At 37.8% G+C, this 16,466-nt stretch overlaps 2 protein-coding genes across 2 annotated transcripts; one reads left to right on the top strand and one right to left on the bottom strand.

Moving 5' to 3' along the window:
• Nucleotides 1-9,174: 9,174 nt before the first annotated feature.
• On the bottom strand, nucleotides 9,175-11,572 carry LOC130463016 (protein FAR1-RELATED SEQUENCE 9-like). The gene is made up of 3 exons (XM_056832028.1): nucleotides 11,156-11,572; nucleotides 10,971-11,049; nucleotides 9,175-9,455 (listed from the first exon to the last, which is right to left on the bottom strand). Exons 1-3 carry the CDS (start codon nucleotides 11,570-11,572, stop codon nucleotides 9,175-9,177), a joined length of 777 nt encoding a protein of 258 aa, XP_056688006.1.
• Nucleotides 11,573-14,836: 3,264 nt separating this feature from the next.
• On the top strand, nucleotides 14,837-15,703 carry LOC110802453 (pathogenesis-related genes transcriptional activator PTI5-like). The gene has a single exon (XM_022007887.2). It carries the CDS (start codon nucleotides 14,883-14,885, stop codon nucleotides 15,393-15,395), a length of 513 nt encoding a protein of 170 aa, XP_021863579.1. The 5' UTR covers nucleotides 14,837-14,882; the 3' UTR covers nucleotides 15,396-15,703.
• The last annotated feature ends 763 nt before the right edge of the window (nucleotides 15,704-16,466 follow it).

Here is a 16,466-nt window from a genome sequence, read left to right as displayed (position 1 = left end):
CACATATAAAAACAACACCTATAATCGGGGTAACACATCCCAAGCCTAAGAAGTCCATGCTGTAGAAGAGACTCCCACCCGAAGAAGCCCTGGAAGATGGGTCCGAGACCGAAAGTTTTCCCCACTCGGGTCGAATTTGGTACAAGCCTTTGAAAGATTAACCAATCAAGGAAAATTGAGACCTATAGGCCCCACCCGTGACCCTCCTGTCAAAAGAAAATATTGGGTCGAAGGTACTTACTGCAAATTCCATCAAGGAAATGGGCATGACACTAAAAACTGCTGGAACCTAAAGAATACCATCCAAGACATGATAGAGGATGAAGTGATACCTCTCCCTAATGTTGGCAAACCCAACAACAACAAGAGCCCACTCGGCTCTTCTCACATCTCTCTCGACCAACCAGAAAATGAGAACTTATACCCTACGGTGTACATTACACCTCAAGGTGCACTACTCGCTGTGGTCCCTATGGATCGAATCGAGAGAGAAGTGTGCGGTGTGTGAGATGATGATGCTGAAGATATCTACCTATCTCAAGTGTCGGGCCAGGACCTCTTTACTGAAACTTGGCCCGGCTATGCTCTCATCGACACCACCACTCAAGAACCCGAAGTCGACAACCTCACCAGATCCGGAAGAATATACCAGCCAGACATTCGCCCACCTCCTATGGACGATATCCCAGTCAGACAAGCTCCTGAGAATGGACGGCACACCACCGTCGCAGAAGTCATTGAAAATCCTCTTTTGAAACAATTGAAAAGAACCAAGGCCGAAATTACCATCTGGGATCTCATGTGTACCTCAAAAGAACATCGCGAAAAGCTTATTCGCTCACTTGACCTCATCTCAGTGCCTACAGATATCACACCTGACTCATTGGTTAACCACGTCACGAGAGATGCTGGAGAAAAGGCCATAGTTTTCACTGACAAAGATTTACCCAGAGAGGGGGGTGCCCATAACAAAGCCCTCTATCTAGTAGTTGGATGCAAAGGGCAAAACATCCCCCTAGCGCTCGTAGATAACGGTTTGGCGGTTAACGTTTGCCCGTTGCGAACCGCCCATTACTTGGGACTAGGAATCGATGACTTCCAAACCTCCACACAAGGGGTACGAGCCTATGATAACTCTCGAAGGCCTGTGTTGGGAAAAATCAACCTTACCATACAAACCGGGCCTGTGGCACGCACCACGGAGTTTCAAATAATCGACATCAAGCCCACTTTCAACCTCCTATTGGGGCAACCTTGTCTCCATGACTTAGGAGGTGTGGCTTCTACCCTGCACCAAATGGTTAAAATTAACCATAACGGGGTAATACTAGAAATCCGCGCCCCTCCTCTCGACGTCAGTTGTACTATGGTTGGAACGGCCGAAACTGCAGACGACCTTTATGGGTTTCAAATGGAAGAAGCAATCCAGTTCATTGAAGACTATGATCCAGCATTCCTAGACCCGCATGCATCCCGGGTCATCCCTAGAATGCTGCTAGCTCAAGGTTATTTCCCAGGAACCCCATTGGGCATAAGGAAGAAGGAATGCACATTCCATCCTTTACCCAACAAATCTACTCCCTTTGGCTTAGGCTATGAACCAACGGAGGAAGATATTGCTGACCGCCTGTCTGGGCTACGCCTTAACAAAACCAAACAAACCACCCTCCTTCCCCCGTATCAAAGAACCCTTAACGGGATGTTCGTTCGGGAAGGAGAAGAACACCCATGCTGCGATTTCCCTGAACCCTTCGTTCAGGATGGCTTGCTAAAACCCGGATTCGAAATTTTCCATGACTGCCACACCTTGGATGAGGCACCCCACCTCACCAAGACTAAAACAGCTGAAATATTGGACAACCAGGCTCTATGGACATTGTTTAACGAATCGAGGCGTATGGAGGACGAGACTGTGATGACTACCCTAGCTTTACAAGATGAAGGTTTCGATCCAACCCGGTTAATCTCTCCTGCATCAATACTAGAAGAGATCGAGAACGGATGGGTGAAGACATATCAGTGGGTCAGTGCAAAAGGAATAGAATTCAAGATCAGTACCGGTGAACGACCAAAGTTTTATGAGACTAAACCCCAGGCTTGAGCCACATAGAGCACCATTAGTAAAAAGCGCCTAGTAGTTCTTTAGATTGGTAGAAAAAATAATAGAGACTTTAGATGGTCCTAAGGCCCCTTAGAATATAGGTTAGTTTTATTTCAGTGTGTTTTCCTTACTTTCCAAATCAATAAAGGCGTAATATTTGTCCTAAAAATCTTATTCTAACACTAAATAAGCACCAAATGTACTTGCAAAATACAAAATACAGAGGCGGCCCACTCTAGGCCCAACAAACAAAGCCCACTCGGTTTTGAAATAGTGCCACGGGAGCCAATTCCCGAAACCCACAAAATAAACCGCACCATCCCATTCATATCCCCAAAACATAAAAGTCAACCAGTGTAACCATAAAAATCAACCCATACAACCCAAAGAAGTCAAAGGAAATCAAAATCCAAAACGAAAGCAAATGTTGCTTAAAAGGGGAATTAATAAAATATAACCCCCACCAATCCTTCAAAAACGACACGCACCTCAACCCACCTCAACCCACCTCAAAAGCCTACACAAAGATCTTTATAACTTCCGCACCCTAACTCCATTTTCAAAACTGTTTCGAGTCACGAATAGAAAAAATTAATCCGGACAAAAATGCATTTCACGCTAACAGTAAAAAAAGCCTCCAAAATAGCCTCAAAATTGACTTTAGATGCGAGCAAAAAAATCAAGGCACAAAAAAAGAAATAAATGCAAGAACATGTGAAGCAAAGCGTAAAAAACGACCGCCAGAAATCATTTTCAGCGCCCAGGGCTGGGCGCCAAAATTTCTGACGCCCCAGCCTGGGCGTTGAAACTCTCTGCCTGCCAAAAATTTTCTTTTCAGAAGTGCTCGTCATTTTATCCGCACACAACGGAAAAATAACGAACACTTGGGAGGTACAGTACGTATCCAAATAGGCTTACCAAAAATATAGCCATACAAATTAGTTGAATTTCATTTTTACGCGACTTATAGCAAAAAACGGGAGACGAAAATAATGATAATACTTCACTCATTTGACCGATTAAGTAATATGCTTCCACCTCAGGGCATATCTACCGAAATCCGGCATACTAGAACTTATTCTAAGCTAGAACTACGCGCGACCTGATTCTGACAAGATACGTAGGCAATCCTTACCAAGGATTCGGTCCAATAAAAAAAACACATATTCTTTGTGCAAAAAGTGTTAGACATATAAAAACATAAAAAAGAGGAGAAACAAAAATAAATGAAAATGAAAAATAAAAATACGCCTATATTGAAAAAAATAATAAGAAGGAAAAAAAGTGCTAAGAATAAAAACAAACACAACTGAAATAAATAAAGGGCACCTACACCCTAGCAAGAACTACACTACTCTAGTTCTTCCGGATCATCAAATAAAGTCTTGTGGAGGGCAATGTTCGCAGGATCCACCCCCACAGTCTTCTGCGCTGCCCCAATATCAATCTCTATAAGAACCGACTCCTGGACACTAACTTGCAAAGATGCCAAGGCTTCAGAAACATTCTCAGTTATAGCCCACTCAGCCTCAAGGGCACAGACAATGGTGGGAGAAGGATTATTATCATCAACTAGACTAGCCACTGTTTCTACAGGCGGCTGAGCCTTCCTAACCCATACATTGTTCCGGCGACGATCTCCGCGAGAGCTTGCATTTCTTTTAACAACAGCAGGCCCCTTCATGTTAGGCATCTTTTTAGGCTTGAAACTGGAACGGGGAGGAACTTCCTTTCGCTTTCGATCAGGACGAGCTTTTACAGTCTTAATACTATAGGTACGAGGTTTAGCAGAATCACGACCCTCATACTTAACACGAATACGAGGTATCAAAAGCTCAGCCGGCTCCCCATTTCGAGCCTCGGTCCTCACATCTTTATCATCGGAGCTCATCCACAACTTGTAGTTTTCAGAAAGACCCACAAAGCCATTTGTAGCTACGGCCCAACGCGGGAGACCATCATAATACTTAGCCCACGCTAGAACCCGTGCTTGTGAAAAGGCCGCTACCTTAGGTGGTACCGTATCAGAAAAAGGGATAGTCTGCCTTAAACCATATTGACGCATGACTCGGTAAGGGAAAATATAAATGGGACGAGATAGCCCCAACAAAGAAACATAAACCGATACATCAGAACCCCCTGTCATAGTAGTCAAACCCCACCATGGTACCACCCACTTAATAGAACAAATGCCATAAGTAAAAAAGGAGGTCCATTCGGCCTCGTCCTGGCCTTGGTGCAAGTATTTTTCGGTTACCCAAGGCTATAGGGCGATAATGTTTAGGATCGGCAGGAGCTTCCAAAAGTCTAAGCCGTTCCACGAGCCAAATCTGCACAAAACGGGGACGATTAAAAAAATAATAAAAGAAAACGGTTCCTGGTGCGCAGTTTCAACGCCCAGGACCAGGCGCCGAAAATTCCAGCGCCCAGCCCTGGGCGCTGAAACTCATTGTGTACGCAAAAAAAAAACGTGTATACGTGCGCAAGGAAAAATCGATTACCTGCAGTAATAGGGGGCTTCCCTTAAAATGTTCAGATTTGGCATCCTTCTTCAGCTCATCCGCACTCAGCAAAGTCTCGGCAACAACCAACGGCATAATAGAATAGCAACTTTCCATCTGGCTAATCAAGGGGATCAACCTTATGTCACCGAACGCGCCATTGTTATTCGACAGCAAATAGTGATTCAACAAGGACAATACAAGGGCTCGAATATTCAATTTCTGTTCGGTCATATTCTTACTAGGCCTAAAGTGATGTTTTACAAGTTTTGCCATGTTAACCTCGTCACCTACAACAATTTTAGCAAACATGTTATCATCTAGTCCTAGGAAAGCCCCTATGGTTGTTTTACCCTCTTCAATAGTGCCAGGGGTAGCAGGAGTAGCATTAGTAGGATAACCAAGGATCGCAGCAAATTCATCTGGCAAAGGACTTATTTCGTTGCCCCGAAAGGCAAAAACATGATGATCGGAGTCCCAAAAGCTTAGGGCAGCATGCAGAAAGTTATAATCAATATTAATTTGTTGTAAGCCTAAAAGTGCCTCTAAGTGGTATTCTTTTAACAAAGCCTTTTCTGTGGGAGTAAGGGCCCGTAGCCAACGCCTAACAGTCCGTTGGAGTGAGAAAGTAGGGATCGACATGGCAAAAGCAATGAGTAATTAAAGCACAGCAAAAAAGAGAGAAAGAAATTGAGAGTGGTGGAAAATAGGGACGTATCTAGCCCCTATATATAGCTGAACGTGCCCAGTGACATCTTGATCCCATTCGGAAACGTGTTAGGAAATCCGAAAGTCAAATATCACCAGGAAAAGACTTCCACCGCCCATGGCTGGGCGCCGAAATGTTTAACGCCTAGCCTTGGGCGCCGGAAATGCAGCCCAAGGCCCAGATTTCACAAAACGCGGAACAGGAAAGGAATTAAAACCGTGTTGCTAAACACGAGGCCCTATTGCAAGTAGGATCAAGCCCAAAAGCACCTTTAGCTCCCAAATAAGCAAAAATAAACATTAAAACTTGGTCGAAACTTAGACTTGTCTCAGAAAATGCTTATGTACACTTTTCAAATCAAAATAAATATCATGGTCATTCTTCGAAACACCAAAAATGTGTGTCGTTAAGCCGTTGGTTTCCCAAATGAAAGATGTTTGTCTGTCAAAGGATTAATCGGGGCCAAGCTAAAACCGGATGTCGCCTGAAAACTGAAGTCGCACTCCACGGCTTCGCTAAAGTAGCACACTACTATAAAAGGTCGCTCGCACATACGAGCATGACCCCAAACATGATTACAAGATGCGAAAAACGACCGACGAGCCCCATTGCTTGGGGGCTCGCGAAAAAATATACTCCAACAAGGAGCGCACAATCAAAATCACATTCCCGGACTACGCCATACACCATCTCATGTTTGGATATCTCAAAAAAAAAGCAGGTTCAACCTCAGAGAAAGGTCGTCATTGACACTTGTGCATGGTCCTCTGATCAAAGACCAAGTAGTGGCAAAAATCGAGCCGTAAAGACTAGCTCAAAACCACGAAAGCAGACAGTCGCAAGACAAAGGTCCGTCTAAACCCGTTGTCAACCCACGTTCAGGTTACAACTAAATCCGAGCATCCCTCGAAAGAATTCGCTCTTGCAAGAATGAATAAAAGAAATTCTCAAAAAAAGAAATCACGATGAAAAAAGTAGGAAACTTGCCCATCTTAGTGGGCAGGATCGCGTCATGAACCACGCGAGTCCCAAATTGAAAAACGAATTCAGGAGCGTCCACCCTCAGCGGACAGGGCTCGCCCACCCGCAGCGGGCGGGGTCTGCGTCACTAGCCGCGCAGGTCCTCAGTTTTCGAAAAATAGAATCTTCAAAAACAAAATGAAACAGGCTCGCCATCTTCAGCCGGCGGGGTCTACGGCGCAAATCACGTAGGTCCTTATTTTCAAAAAATAAACACAAACAAATTTCAAAACAGATTCGTCCACTTCTATCGGACGGGGTGTCCACCCTTAGCGGACAGGCTCGCCATCTTTAGCCGGCGGGGTCTGCGTCACTAACCGCGCAGGTCCTTAGTCGCTGCAGCGATAACTCTTTTTGGTTTTCCGTTTTTCCCAAAAACGATGTGACTAGCTTTTGGTTTTCCGTTTTTCCCAAAAACGATGTGAGTAGCTTTTGGTTTTCCGTTTTTCCAAAAAAGAACGATGTGAGTAGCTTTCCTTTTTCCACAAAAAAATTCAAAGATTGGTTTTCCGTTTTTTCCAAAAAAGAACGATGTGCTGGATTTTCCTTCGTTTTACGTCCCATAAAAACAAGGGGGTTTTCTCGTTTAGCTAACCCTAAAAATAAGAATCTTTAAAAACAGTTTTACCTCGTGATTGGGCTTGGCCAGGCCCAATTACACTTTACAGCTTTGATTTCGAAAACATCTGTAGCTACTCCCAATGACAAAGTGAGGGAGTTTCTACGCACCTTTAGATCCTTCCAATGACAAAGTGAGGAAGTTTCTATACTATCAGTTGACAAATCCCAATGACACGTGAGGGATATGTCGACACTTCAAAGTGATGACCCTTAAGTCAAATGTTATCACTCGGGGGCTCGTGAGACCCTCGCAAAAACAGGTCACCCTGGCTTGTGTGACGCACTCCGTCTAATACTTTGACCATCGTCTTCCAAGACTCAGTCAAGGTGGGGGCTAATTGTAGACACCTACTTTTGTCCCCATTCCCGAAAGGGAAGGTTCGATGATGAAAACATAAATCTCCACTTGACAACGCATCTCCTATAAAATAACGAATCTCAATCACCCTTCTCGTTTCACCCGAAACTTGCTATTTATAGAAACCTGCTATTTATGGAAACCTGCTAAAAATAGTAACTGTCGTAAAGGGTAGCTTCTAAAAGTGGCAAGTCATAAAAGATAGAAACCTGTCAGAATTAGGTGTTGCACTCCAACATAAATCCTAAATGAGATAGAAAACTACGAGAATCCTATTCCTAATATGATTCGGAAATAAGAGTTACGTATTAATTAAAATCCTAACGAGCCTAGAGTTCGTAACGGGCCCAGACGCATTCCGTCATGAAATTGATACGCACTAAAAGACTCGATTAAGTCTCAAACACTACGGATTTCAGGAATCCGAATCTGACTAAGAAAACAGCCCAGACCCTATTTTCAACGCCTGGCTCTGGGCGCCGAAATCTTCGGCGCCCAGGCCTGGGCGCTGGAATTACCTAGGTACGTGTTTTTTCCTAATTCTTTGTGGATTAGAGCTCTACTATTCTATCTTTCCACGAACTCTTTTCTATAAATATAGCCCAAGTTCGACGTGAAATCAGAACACAAAATTCATATTCTGAGTATTGACTCCAACCCCTAGCCTAAGCCTCACGCTACGAAATTGTTCACGCGTTCTGTCGCAATCGATCCATAAATCGAACAGAACGTATCCTGTCCCATAATTTGAGATTCGTTAAATAAAAAGGAGAAATAGCAAAGTCAAAGTGGTTAGTTTTCTGAGAACCGTGACGCACCTCTCAAGGGTGCGTCGTAATGTGTCCCTTTTCTATGATTTAATTGCTTTCCTCGCCCTTTTTATGAACTGTTAAACTAAATAAATCTGATTGTTCTACCACGCCTAACAAATATAATATCTTTGGGAAATTGGATTATCATGCTAGGTCCCTTAATGCTATTTAAATCAGATAATCGCGATCGATCTAGTATTATATGTTGCATATTGATAAAATCAACTCAGATTAGTTTAATAGTTAACGCATGTCCCTTCAATTATTTATGCTGAGCTAGTAAGGATATCCTGCCTCTGGAGTAATCAACGAGCGAGTACTCCTCTCGGTAGTTACAGTCCCCAGAACCCTCAATCTCTACCCTGCGGGTGTATGTTGAGAGATCCCCACACCAGGGATCACAAGGGAACCTACGGCCGTCGTGGTCAAACATAATTGCACTCCCTTTATGTCACGATAACCGGGTTTTGTCAGTTTTTCTCATTGTCGTTAAAAACTGAATGGGGACTCCTATATTACTAGTCAATTGGGTGTAAACTCACAGGAAATCCAATTACACTTGATTGAATAAAATGAATCGTCACACCCACGAGGGACGAGGTCACGCATTAGCCTCGTGCTTTTTCGACCCCCTCACAATAGTTACTATCTTACAGATATAGTTATCTTTAATAAGATATAGTTACTCTATTTTTTTTTTTATTTTGTTACTTGATAAATAAAAGTTCTGTGTTTTTCATAGAGTTACTATACGTTCAGAATAGTAACTATGTAATGTAAAGGAAAACTATGGTATAAACACTCAATAAATTTGTGTATAAATTATAAGTTACGTATTTACTCAATTACATATATAGTTACCCTTTGCAAGATATACTTACTTTCTTTTTGTATTTTTTACTTGATAAATAAAAATTGTGTGTTTTACAATGAGTTACTATACGTTCAGAATAGTAACTATGTAATGTAAAGGAAAACTATAGTATAAACACTCAATAAATTTGTTTAAAAATGTTGAAGTAAATGTATATGATAATAAAACAAAAACATCACTAAAATAGTAGTTCTTTAGGTGTAAATAATTGAATATTTGGTGTCTTGGATCCAAATTCTTTGTGTTTCTTTTTTCCTTTCTTTGATGGCTGCTTGTAATTGTCATATTGACCCTTTATTCTCTTCTTACTCTTTCCTTTAGTATTAGCGCGATCAGGATCAAGCATAATTGTTATTTCAGAATTAGCTGATTCCCAGTCTTGTGTTTCTCGTTGTGCTTCAGCTTTTGCCTTTTCTTGTTCTGCTATCTTTGCAGCTTCTTCTTTTGCCTTCCTTTCTTCTTCCTTTTTTGGAAAATTTGTAATTATTAATCCAACATTTTCCCGATTTTCTTTAATTAAGCCTACATATGGGATATTTCTAAATAATCCAACCTTTATGATCCAACTACTATTATTAAGCCTAACAAGTTACTAACCTGCTATAGGCGGTATTCACCCTTACGTGGCATATAAGAATTATAATTATTTTCCCTTATTTTCTTTAATTTCTATTTTAATTTTCGTTCCTCTCTCCTCTACAATTTTCTGCTTCATCTCTGAACTCCTCTCCATTATTTCTCTTCTACCTCTTCTCCACCATTGTCGATCCCTCATACCTCTCATTCGAAGTTCATCAAAAATAATAAGCAATTGCTATGGCTGGGGTAAAGCAATTGCCTGTTGGATCTGGATCTTCTTCAAATTCAAGGTTTTTTTTTTCTTTCTAAATTTTCAACAAGACCACAATAACCAACATTCCACAACATAAAAAAAACTCTATTATTGCAATAGCTCGGGTTTTTACGAACTGACCATCAAGGAAGCCCAAAATTCAAAATTTACCAAAACAGGAACAAAAACGCTAAGGTTCGTAAGTTTACCTTCAATTGTACGATTTTGGAGACGAAATTTGAATGCGCGTGGATGAAGTCACCTATTTTCACAAGAAAATTGCTGATGATGTCATGAACCAGTACAATTGTGGTTGAAGTAGCAGTAATGGAGGAGAGAGGAATTGAAACACGGTACAGAGAAGAGAAGGGTTAAGGGTTTTTTGAAGAAAAAAATGAAATCCTTGTTTAGGTGGCAAGTGATGATGACGTGTCCAATATTTTAGCAGGGAAACCAACTTTAGGTTGTCAACGTTTTTAACGTCGACTTTGTAGCAGGTAACCGGTCATCCAGGCTTAATAATAGTAGTTAGGTCATAAAGGTTGGATTATTTAGAAATATCGCATAGCTAGGCTTAATTAAAGAAAATCGGGCAAAGGTTGGATTAATAATTACAAATTTTCCTTGACTTTGTAGCAGGTAACCGGTCATCCAGGCTTAATAATAGTAGTTGGGTCATAAAGGTTGAATTATTTAGAAATATCGCATAGGTAGGCTTAATTAAAGAAAACCGGGCAAAGGTTGGATTAATAATTACAAATTTTCCTCCTTTTTTATGATTTCATCAACTGCTTTATTATCCGTTTTAAACTTCTCCTCGATAAATTTTCTGGCCTTTGCTATCTTATGCCCTTTCAAAATTAAGTTATAGTATCTGTGATATAAAGTTTAAGTGTTAAGTAAATATCAACTGTAATTGTAACTATATGAAAATGAACTAATGTATATTGAAAAAATTACCTTCTGATCATATGTAATCTCCAACTAGTAAAATTGTTGATTTCACCTTTCTCCCTTTTATTGTATCAACCCTTTCCCATATCTGTTTCTTTGCATATCTAGTCCATCTTGTTGTTATGTAACGATCTGGAATTGTATTGATTGAATGTAAATGCAATATTCTCAAACAATGGAAGCACAACCATCCAGATTCTTCAAAGTTTTTGCATGTGCAAGTGACGGTTGAATCTTCCATTTTGAATTCAACTTCTTGCCTTGATCCTGTTAGATTATTTACATATAATATAATATTATTCAAAAGAACATCTACTCCAAATATTAAACAAAGATTTATAGTTTTTTTCCTTGTTATTCCTTCTATCCACACCTCAAAATACACTGTTCTTCCAACATTTCCTTTGAACTTTGCACTACTTGCCACAGAAAGCTTAAACTCTTCTTCAAAATCACGGAAAAGTGTTATCGTGTATACATTTGCTGCCTGTTTTAATATAGCACTCATACTTAGCTCTGAAGTAGGTATTCCTCTTGTACAGTCAAAGTCGTCTTTTTCTTCTGTTTTTCTCCATCGATTTATTGTAGCTTGAAAAATACTATAGAACTCTGTTAATGTTGTACTTTTATTTGATTTAAATCTAACAGCATGGTTTGTACTTTCACTTCTTTGTGAAGAAAGTATACCGGCAGAAAAAAAATCTTTACTTAAAGTTGTACACCATTTTTCTTTAAGACCATACAATCTGTTAAACCAGTCATCATTTTCCAGCTTAAAATTGTTGATCATAGATTTTCAAGTTTCTTCAAAATCATTTGGTGTTATACACCCACTTAAACACTTGTAGAATGCGTTTTTGAAGTTTTTATCAGACTTCAATAAACCAAATCTACTGTTTGCATTTTTACTCAAGTGCCACAAGCATAACCTGTGTCTTGAAGATGGAAAAACCTGAAAAACAATAATGAATATATGTAGTTCCTTTCTTATAGAAATAATTACTATTTCAAAGATATAGTTGCTCTCAAATTAAAATATAGTATTTTCTGAAAGAGTAACTATATTACATTAAGAGTTACTATATGTAAAGAAAGGTAACTATAAACAATAAATAGTAATTTATGTAAAGTTATAGTTATAGTTTTTCTCAATATATATATTAATGTTTTTAGTTATACTTAGGAACTATATTTTATAAAGAGTTACTATTTTCAAATAAGGGTAACTATAAAATATAAAGAGTAATTATATGTAAAAGTTATAGTTATTTCAATATATACTGATACAAACAGTTACTATATGTAATAGACAGTAACTATAATATATGAAGAGGTACCTGTTCTATTCCAGCAGCAATAGTTGCATCTTGATCAGTGAAAATTGATATAGGGTGCTCTCCTCCCATAGCCTTCAGAAAAGTTTCAAACACCCAAACGAAAGATTATGTGGTAGCACAAGCAAACATTGTGTTTTTCCAATGGTTATTGATACCAACAAATGGAGCACATATGAGATTGTACTTATTGGTTCTGAATGTAGTATGAAAAACTAGAACATCTCCAATATTTTGTAATCTTCTCTCATCATAGTATCCCTCCAAAATAGACACTCAACTTTTCCTTCACCATTGAGTCTTACTCTGAAAAAGAACTCAGGATCTATTGATTGTAAGTCATACAGTTTGTTCACTAGTGTTTGTGAATCCTTGCCATCAATTTGCTTCCTTTTTAACTTATAGCAGTAGTTTAGATGATCAATCATCGTATGACCTACACAGTCTTCTCCACCAGTTTCTGTTGACATATATCTATAAGACTCCATTGGTCTTAGACCACATTCTGACATTGTCTCAATACCTTCTTGTTTAGGCTCTGTCATTTGTCGTTCCGATCGGTGGAGATAATTACTTATTTCTCTTGCCAATGGATGACTATGTACCACTACATGCTTTTCTATTTCAAACTCTCCATTTTCATTCTTCTCTGCAAATATCTGAGCTTCACATTTTGTTCTTGTTATCATAACTCTCTTTCTCCTTTCTTTCTTCTTTGCATCTGATTGATCATCTTCATTTTTGAGTTCTTTGTTTTTAGGAGTGTCTCTTATTCCAGCAGCAGAGCAGTAGAAGTATTTTCCATTAACAATAGTGGTTCTTTCTTTATATCTATTCTTCCCTTTTCGTACACTAAAACCAATAATAGCAGCATGTTTGCAATATAGATCATAAATCTCATCGGTTGTTTTCCTTGCTTCTCCAATTAAACTGTCATCTAATTCTTTATCAATGTTTTTTTGCTGCTCATTTTTTGGATTTTCCAAGATGTTGTGGTTTGTATCAATTGAATGTATTATTGAACCTGTACTATACAAATATTAGATTAGTTTATCTTTTTAAGATAAAATTACTCTACAGTTTAAAAAGTTACTGCTAATTTATATATAATAGTTATTTTTTATTTAATATAGTAACTTGTTATATGTTATATAGTCCTCTTTACATGTTATAGTTACTCTATAGTTAATATTGTTTGTGCTTATATGTAATAGTTACTCCTCATTTTATATAGTTACTCTTTATATGTTATAGTTTCTTTCAAAAATAGTTTCTTCCTTTATGTGATAGTTACTCTACAGTTAATATAGTTACTTTTTATAAGTTAAAGTTACTTTACTATAAATATAGTTCTCTTTATATGTTATAGTTACTCTGTACTTAATATGTTTGTGTTTATATGTGATAGTAACTCTTTTTGTTTTATATAGTTAGTGTGTATATGTTATAGTTACTCTACAGTAAATATAGTTCCTCTTTATATGTCATAGTTACTATACGTTAAATATAATTTATTTCTAATATAGTTTCTTTCTTTATGTGAAGTTACTCTATAATTAATATAGTTACTTTTTATAAGTTATAGTTACTTTACTATAAATATAGTTATCATTATATGTGATAGTTACTCTTCATTTTATATAGTTACTGTTTATATGTTATAGTTACTCACAGTTAATATAACTCCTGTTTATATGTGATAGTTACTCTACAGTATACAGTTCCTCTTTATATGTTATAGTTACTGTAATATAAATATAGTTCCTCTTTAAATGTTATAGTTACTCAACTGCAATTATAATGTTTTAATGTGTGTACACTATTATAGCATCTATATTAAATAAAAGGATAACTATATCAACATAACAGTTACTATATATTTATTAAGAGATACTATATCATACCTTTTTCAATACAATGATCTGCAACCATAACTTGCTGAGATGTGCCTTCAACTTCATCTTCAACGTCGTATACTTCTCTATGATTCTCTAAATTTTCTAAAATAATAATAATTACGCAATCAGTATTAAAGTTACTATAATTCTTCGTAGTTATTAGGATTCAAATATTACCTTCATAATTATACAATTTTTCTTCTATTGCGCGATTTAAATCGATATTCAAATCGATTAAATCGTCCTCCATTGTTGAAGCTCGAAGAGAGAGAAGCTGTTGGGGGAGAGAGAAGCTGCTGGAGGAGAGAGATTTTAGGGTTTAGTTCAAAATTGGGTCGCGCGTTTTCTGTTTTTTTGGATCACGTGAAATCAACCAAACTCATCCTAATCATCCCTATAAAATTACATAATTACCCTGGTCCACACTAATGTTATGGTGGACCGGGTCCATGCAAGCGGAATTGCAATTCCCTTCCTTTTCTTTCACTTCCCATATAATTGTTTGTACCAAATACAAGAAACCTTATTTTACCTTTCCTTTCTTTTCTTTTCCTTCCAATTCCTTCCAACCAAATTACACTACTTTTAAATGCCATCGTGTGAAAATTTTAAATTGGATAAAATGAAAAAAAAAAAAAAAAAAAAAAGAGAATAATCTCATTCAACGATAACAAAGTTTCTTCTAGGAAAGATAAGCCATGATCCAACCCACCCATCATAATAATAGTGAATGAAGACTAGTCCAACATAAGACTAAATATCATGTCCTCTTTAATAATAATAACAAAAAAAAAATAGTCAATTTAATTGATATAGATTTGTTTTTATAAACCAAATTCATTACTTAAAAACATAACCAAAAAACAAAATGCCAGAAACAGAGCTCCCTTTAAACGAAAATGATTCAGAAGACATGGTTTTATCCCAAGTTCTTGATGAAGCCAATACGTTGAACTCAAACCAACAACAACAATTTCAGCATCATCTTATTCAACACTCTCAACGGATGATGATGTTGATGAACCAAAACGTCGCGAAACGAAGTAATACTAACAAGGTTGCTCCGCTTAGTGGTGGTGTAGCTAAGAGGCATTATAGAGGTGTGAGGCGGCGGCCTTGGGGGAAATATGCAGCGGAGATTAGAGATTCGACACGACAAGGTGCCCGGCTTTGGCTTGGGACATTTTTAACTGCCGAGGAGGCGGCGTTGGCTTATGATCAGGCTGCGTTTAAGATGAGGGGTGCTAAGGCGTTGCTCAATTTTCCTGCACATATTGGAAAACAAACTGCAGGGGAATTTCTTGGGTTGAATAATAATAATACTAACAATACTAAGGTTATTAGCTGTTCTAGTAGTTCTTCACAACAAGAGTTGAAATAATTTGTCTCTTATTTTTATGCAATTTTTTTACATTTTTATTACGGAGTAGTAGAAATACATACATAATGTATACAATCAAACATATTGGATTTCACTAGATATAATAAAACAATATGTACATAAAACAACATTCGCCAATCCGCCAAACTGAGCTTTGACAAATACGGTTTGCTTTACCACATGTATCCCACCATTGGAAAAAAAAAAAAACACGATTTCACTAGATATAATAAAAAAAACATAGTTTCACTAGCTATAGTAATGATTTAATCTATATTTGACACTTGATACAATCATGAATGAAGAAGGCTTTATGGGTGATGATCTTGTGTTTATAATTGGAATCGAAACTTATTTGGATTCGATGGCCTGTTGTGTGTGTATAGTGTCTTGGATTGGGTCCGTTGAATCAAGGTTGCACGTTACACTTAATCTGGCTGCTGCAAGTTTATGTCTTTTATTTCTTATGTTTAAATCAAGTTAATAAGGGAACAAAAAACTTAATACCTCCATTTAGTTAATTCCTTTAATTAGCTTTTATTTGCTGCATTAAGGGAGAGTTTTGAGCCATTTTGTAACCAGTTTTGGCGGGCTTTTGAGGTGCTTGTAACCGCCAACTTTGGCTGCTTGTTTAGGCTATTTATAGCCGGTTTTATTATGAAAATAAGCATCCCACAATTAAGAAAAAAACACTTGTTTCCGTTTTCTTTGAATTATTCCTTATAATTCAGTTTTGTCATTGTTTAGGACGTGATTCGTAATTGTGGCTTCGATTGTAAGTCAATAGGTCTTGTCTTACAGTCACAATTGACGACCTACAAGTCTAGTTTACTAGTGACGTAACCAGAAATTATACATAGGGGGGGTGGGAGCAAATTTTAACATATAATTTTTATAACATTAAAAAACAAAAATAAAATAAGAAAACTAAGTATTAAAATTGAGGGGCTAAGAATCGAACCTTGTACCTCCTTGTACCTTCAATTTTAAAGGGAAATAACCACTTGAGCTATACTAGACATGTGCATTTATAGTGCATATTTAATACTTGGACATATCATGGGGGGGGGG

This window comes from Spinacia oleracea, chromosome 6 (assembly GCF_020520425.1).
Source record: "Spinacia oleracea cultivar Varoflay chromosome 6, BTI_SOV_V1, whole genome shotgun sequence".
NCBI classification, from domain to species: Eukaryota; Viridiplantae; Streptophyta; class Magnoliopsida; order Caryophyllales; family Amaranthaceae; genus Spinacia; species Spinacia oleracea.
This window is presented reverse-complemented; position numbering and strand designations above follow the sequence as displayed.

Coding starts and splice junctions, on each gene's coding strand:
- LOC130463016 (XM_056832028.1), bottom strand. CDS start 11,572: ATGATCAACAATTTTAAGCTGGAAAATGATGACTGGTTTAACAGATTG. Junction 11,050..11,155: donor GAAGAACAGTGTATTTTGAG/GTGTGGATAGAA, acceptor ATAATCTAACAG/GATCAAGGCAAGAAGTTGAA. Junction 9,456..10,970: donor AACTTTGAAGAATCTGGATG/GTTGTGCTTCCA, acceptor CAAAAAAGGAAG/AAGAAAGGAAGGCAAAAGAA.
- LOC110802453 (XM_022007887.2), top strand. CDS start 14,883: ATGCCAGAAACAGAGCTCCCTTTAAACGAAAATGATTCAGAAGACATG.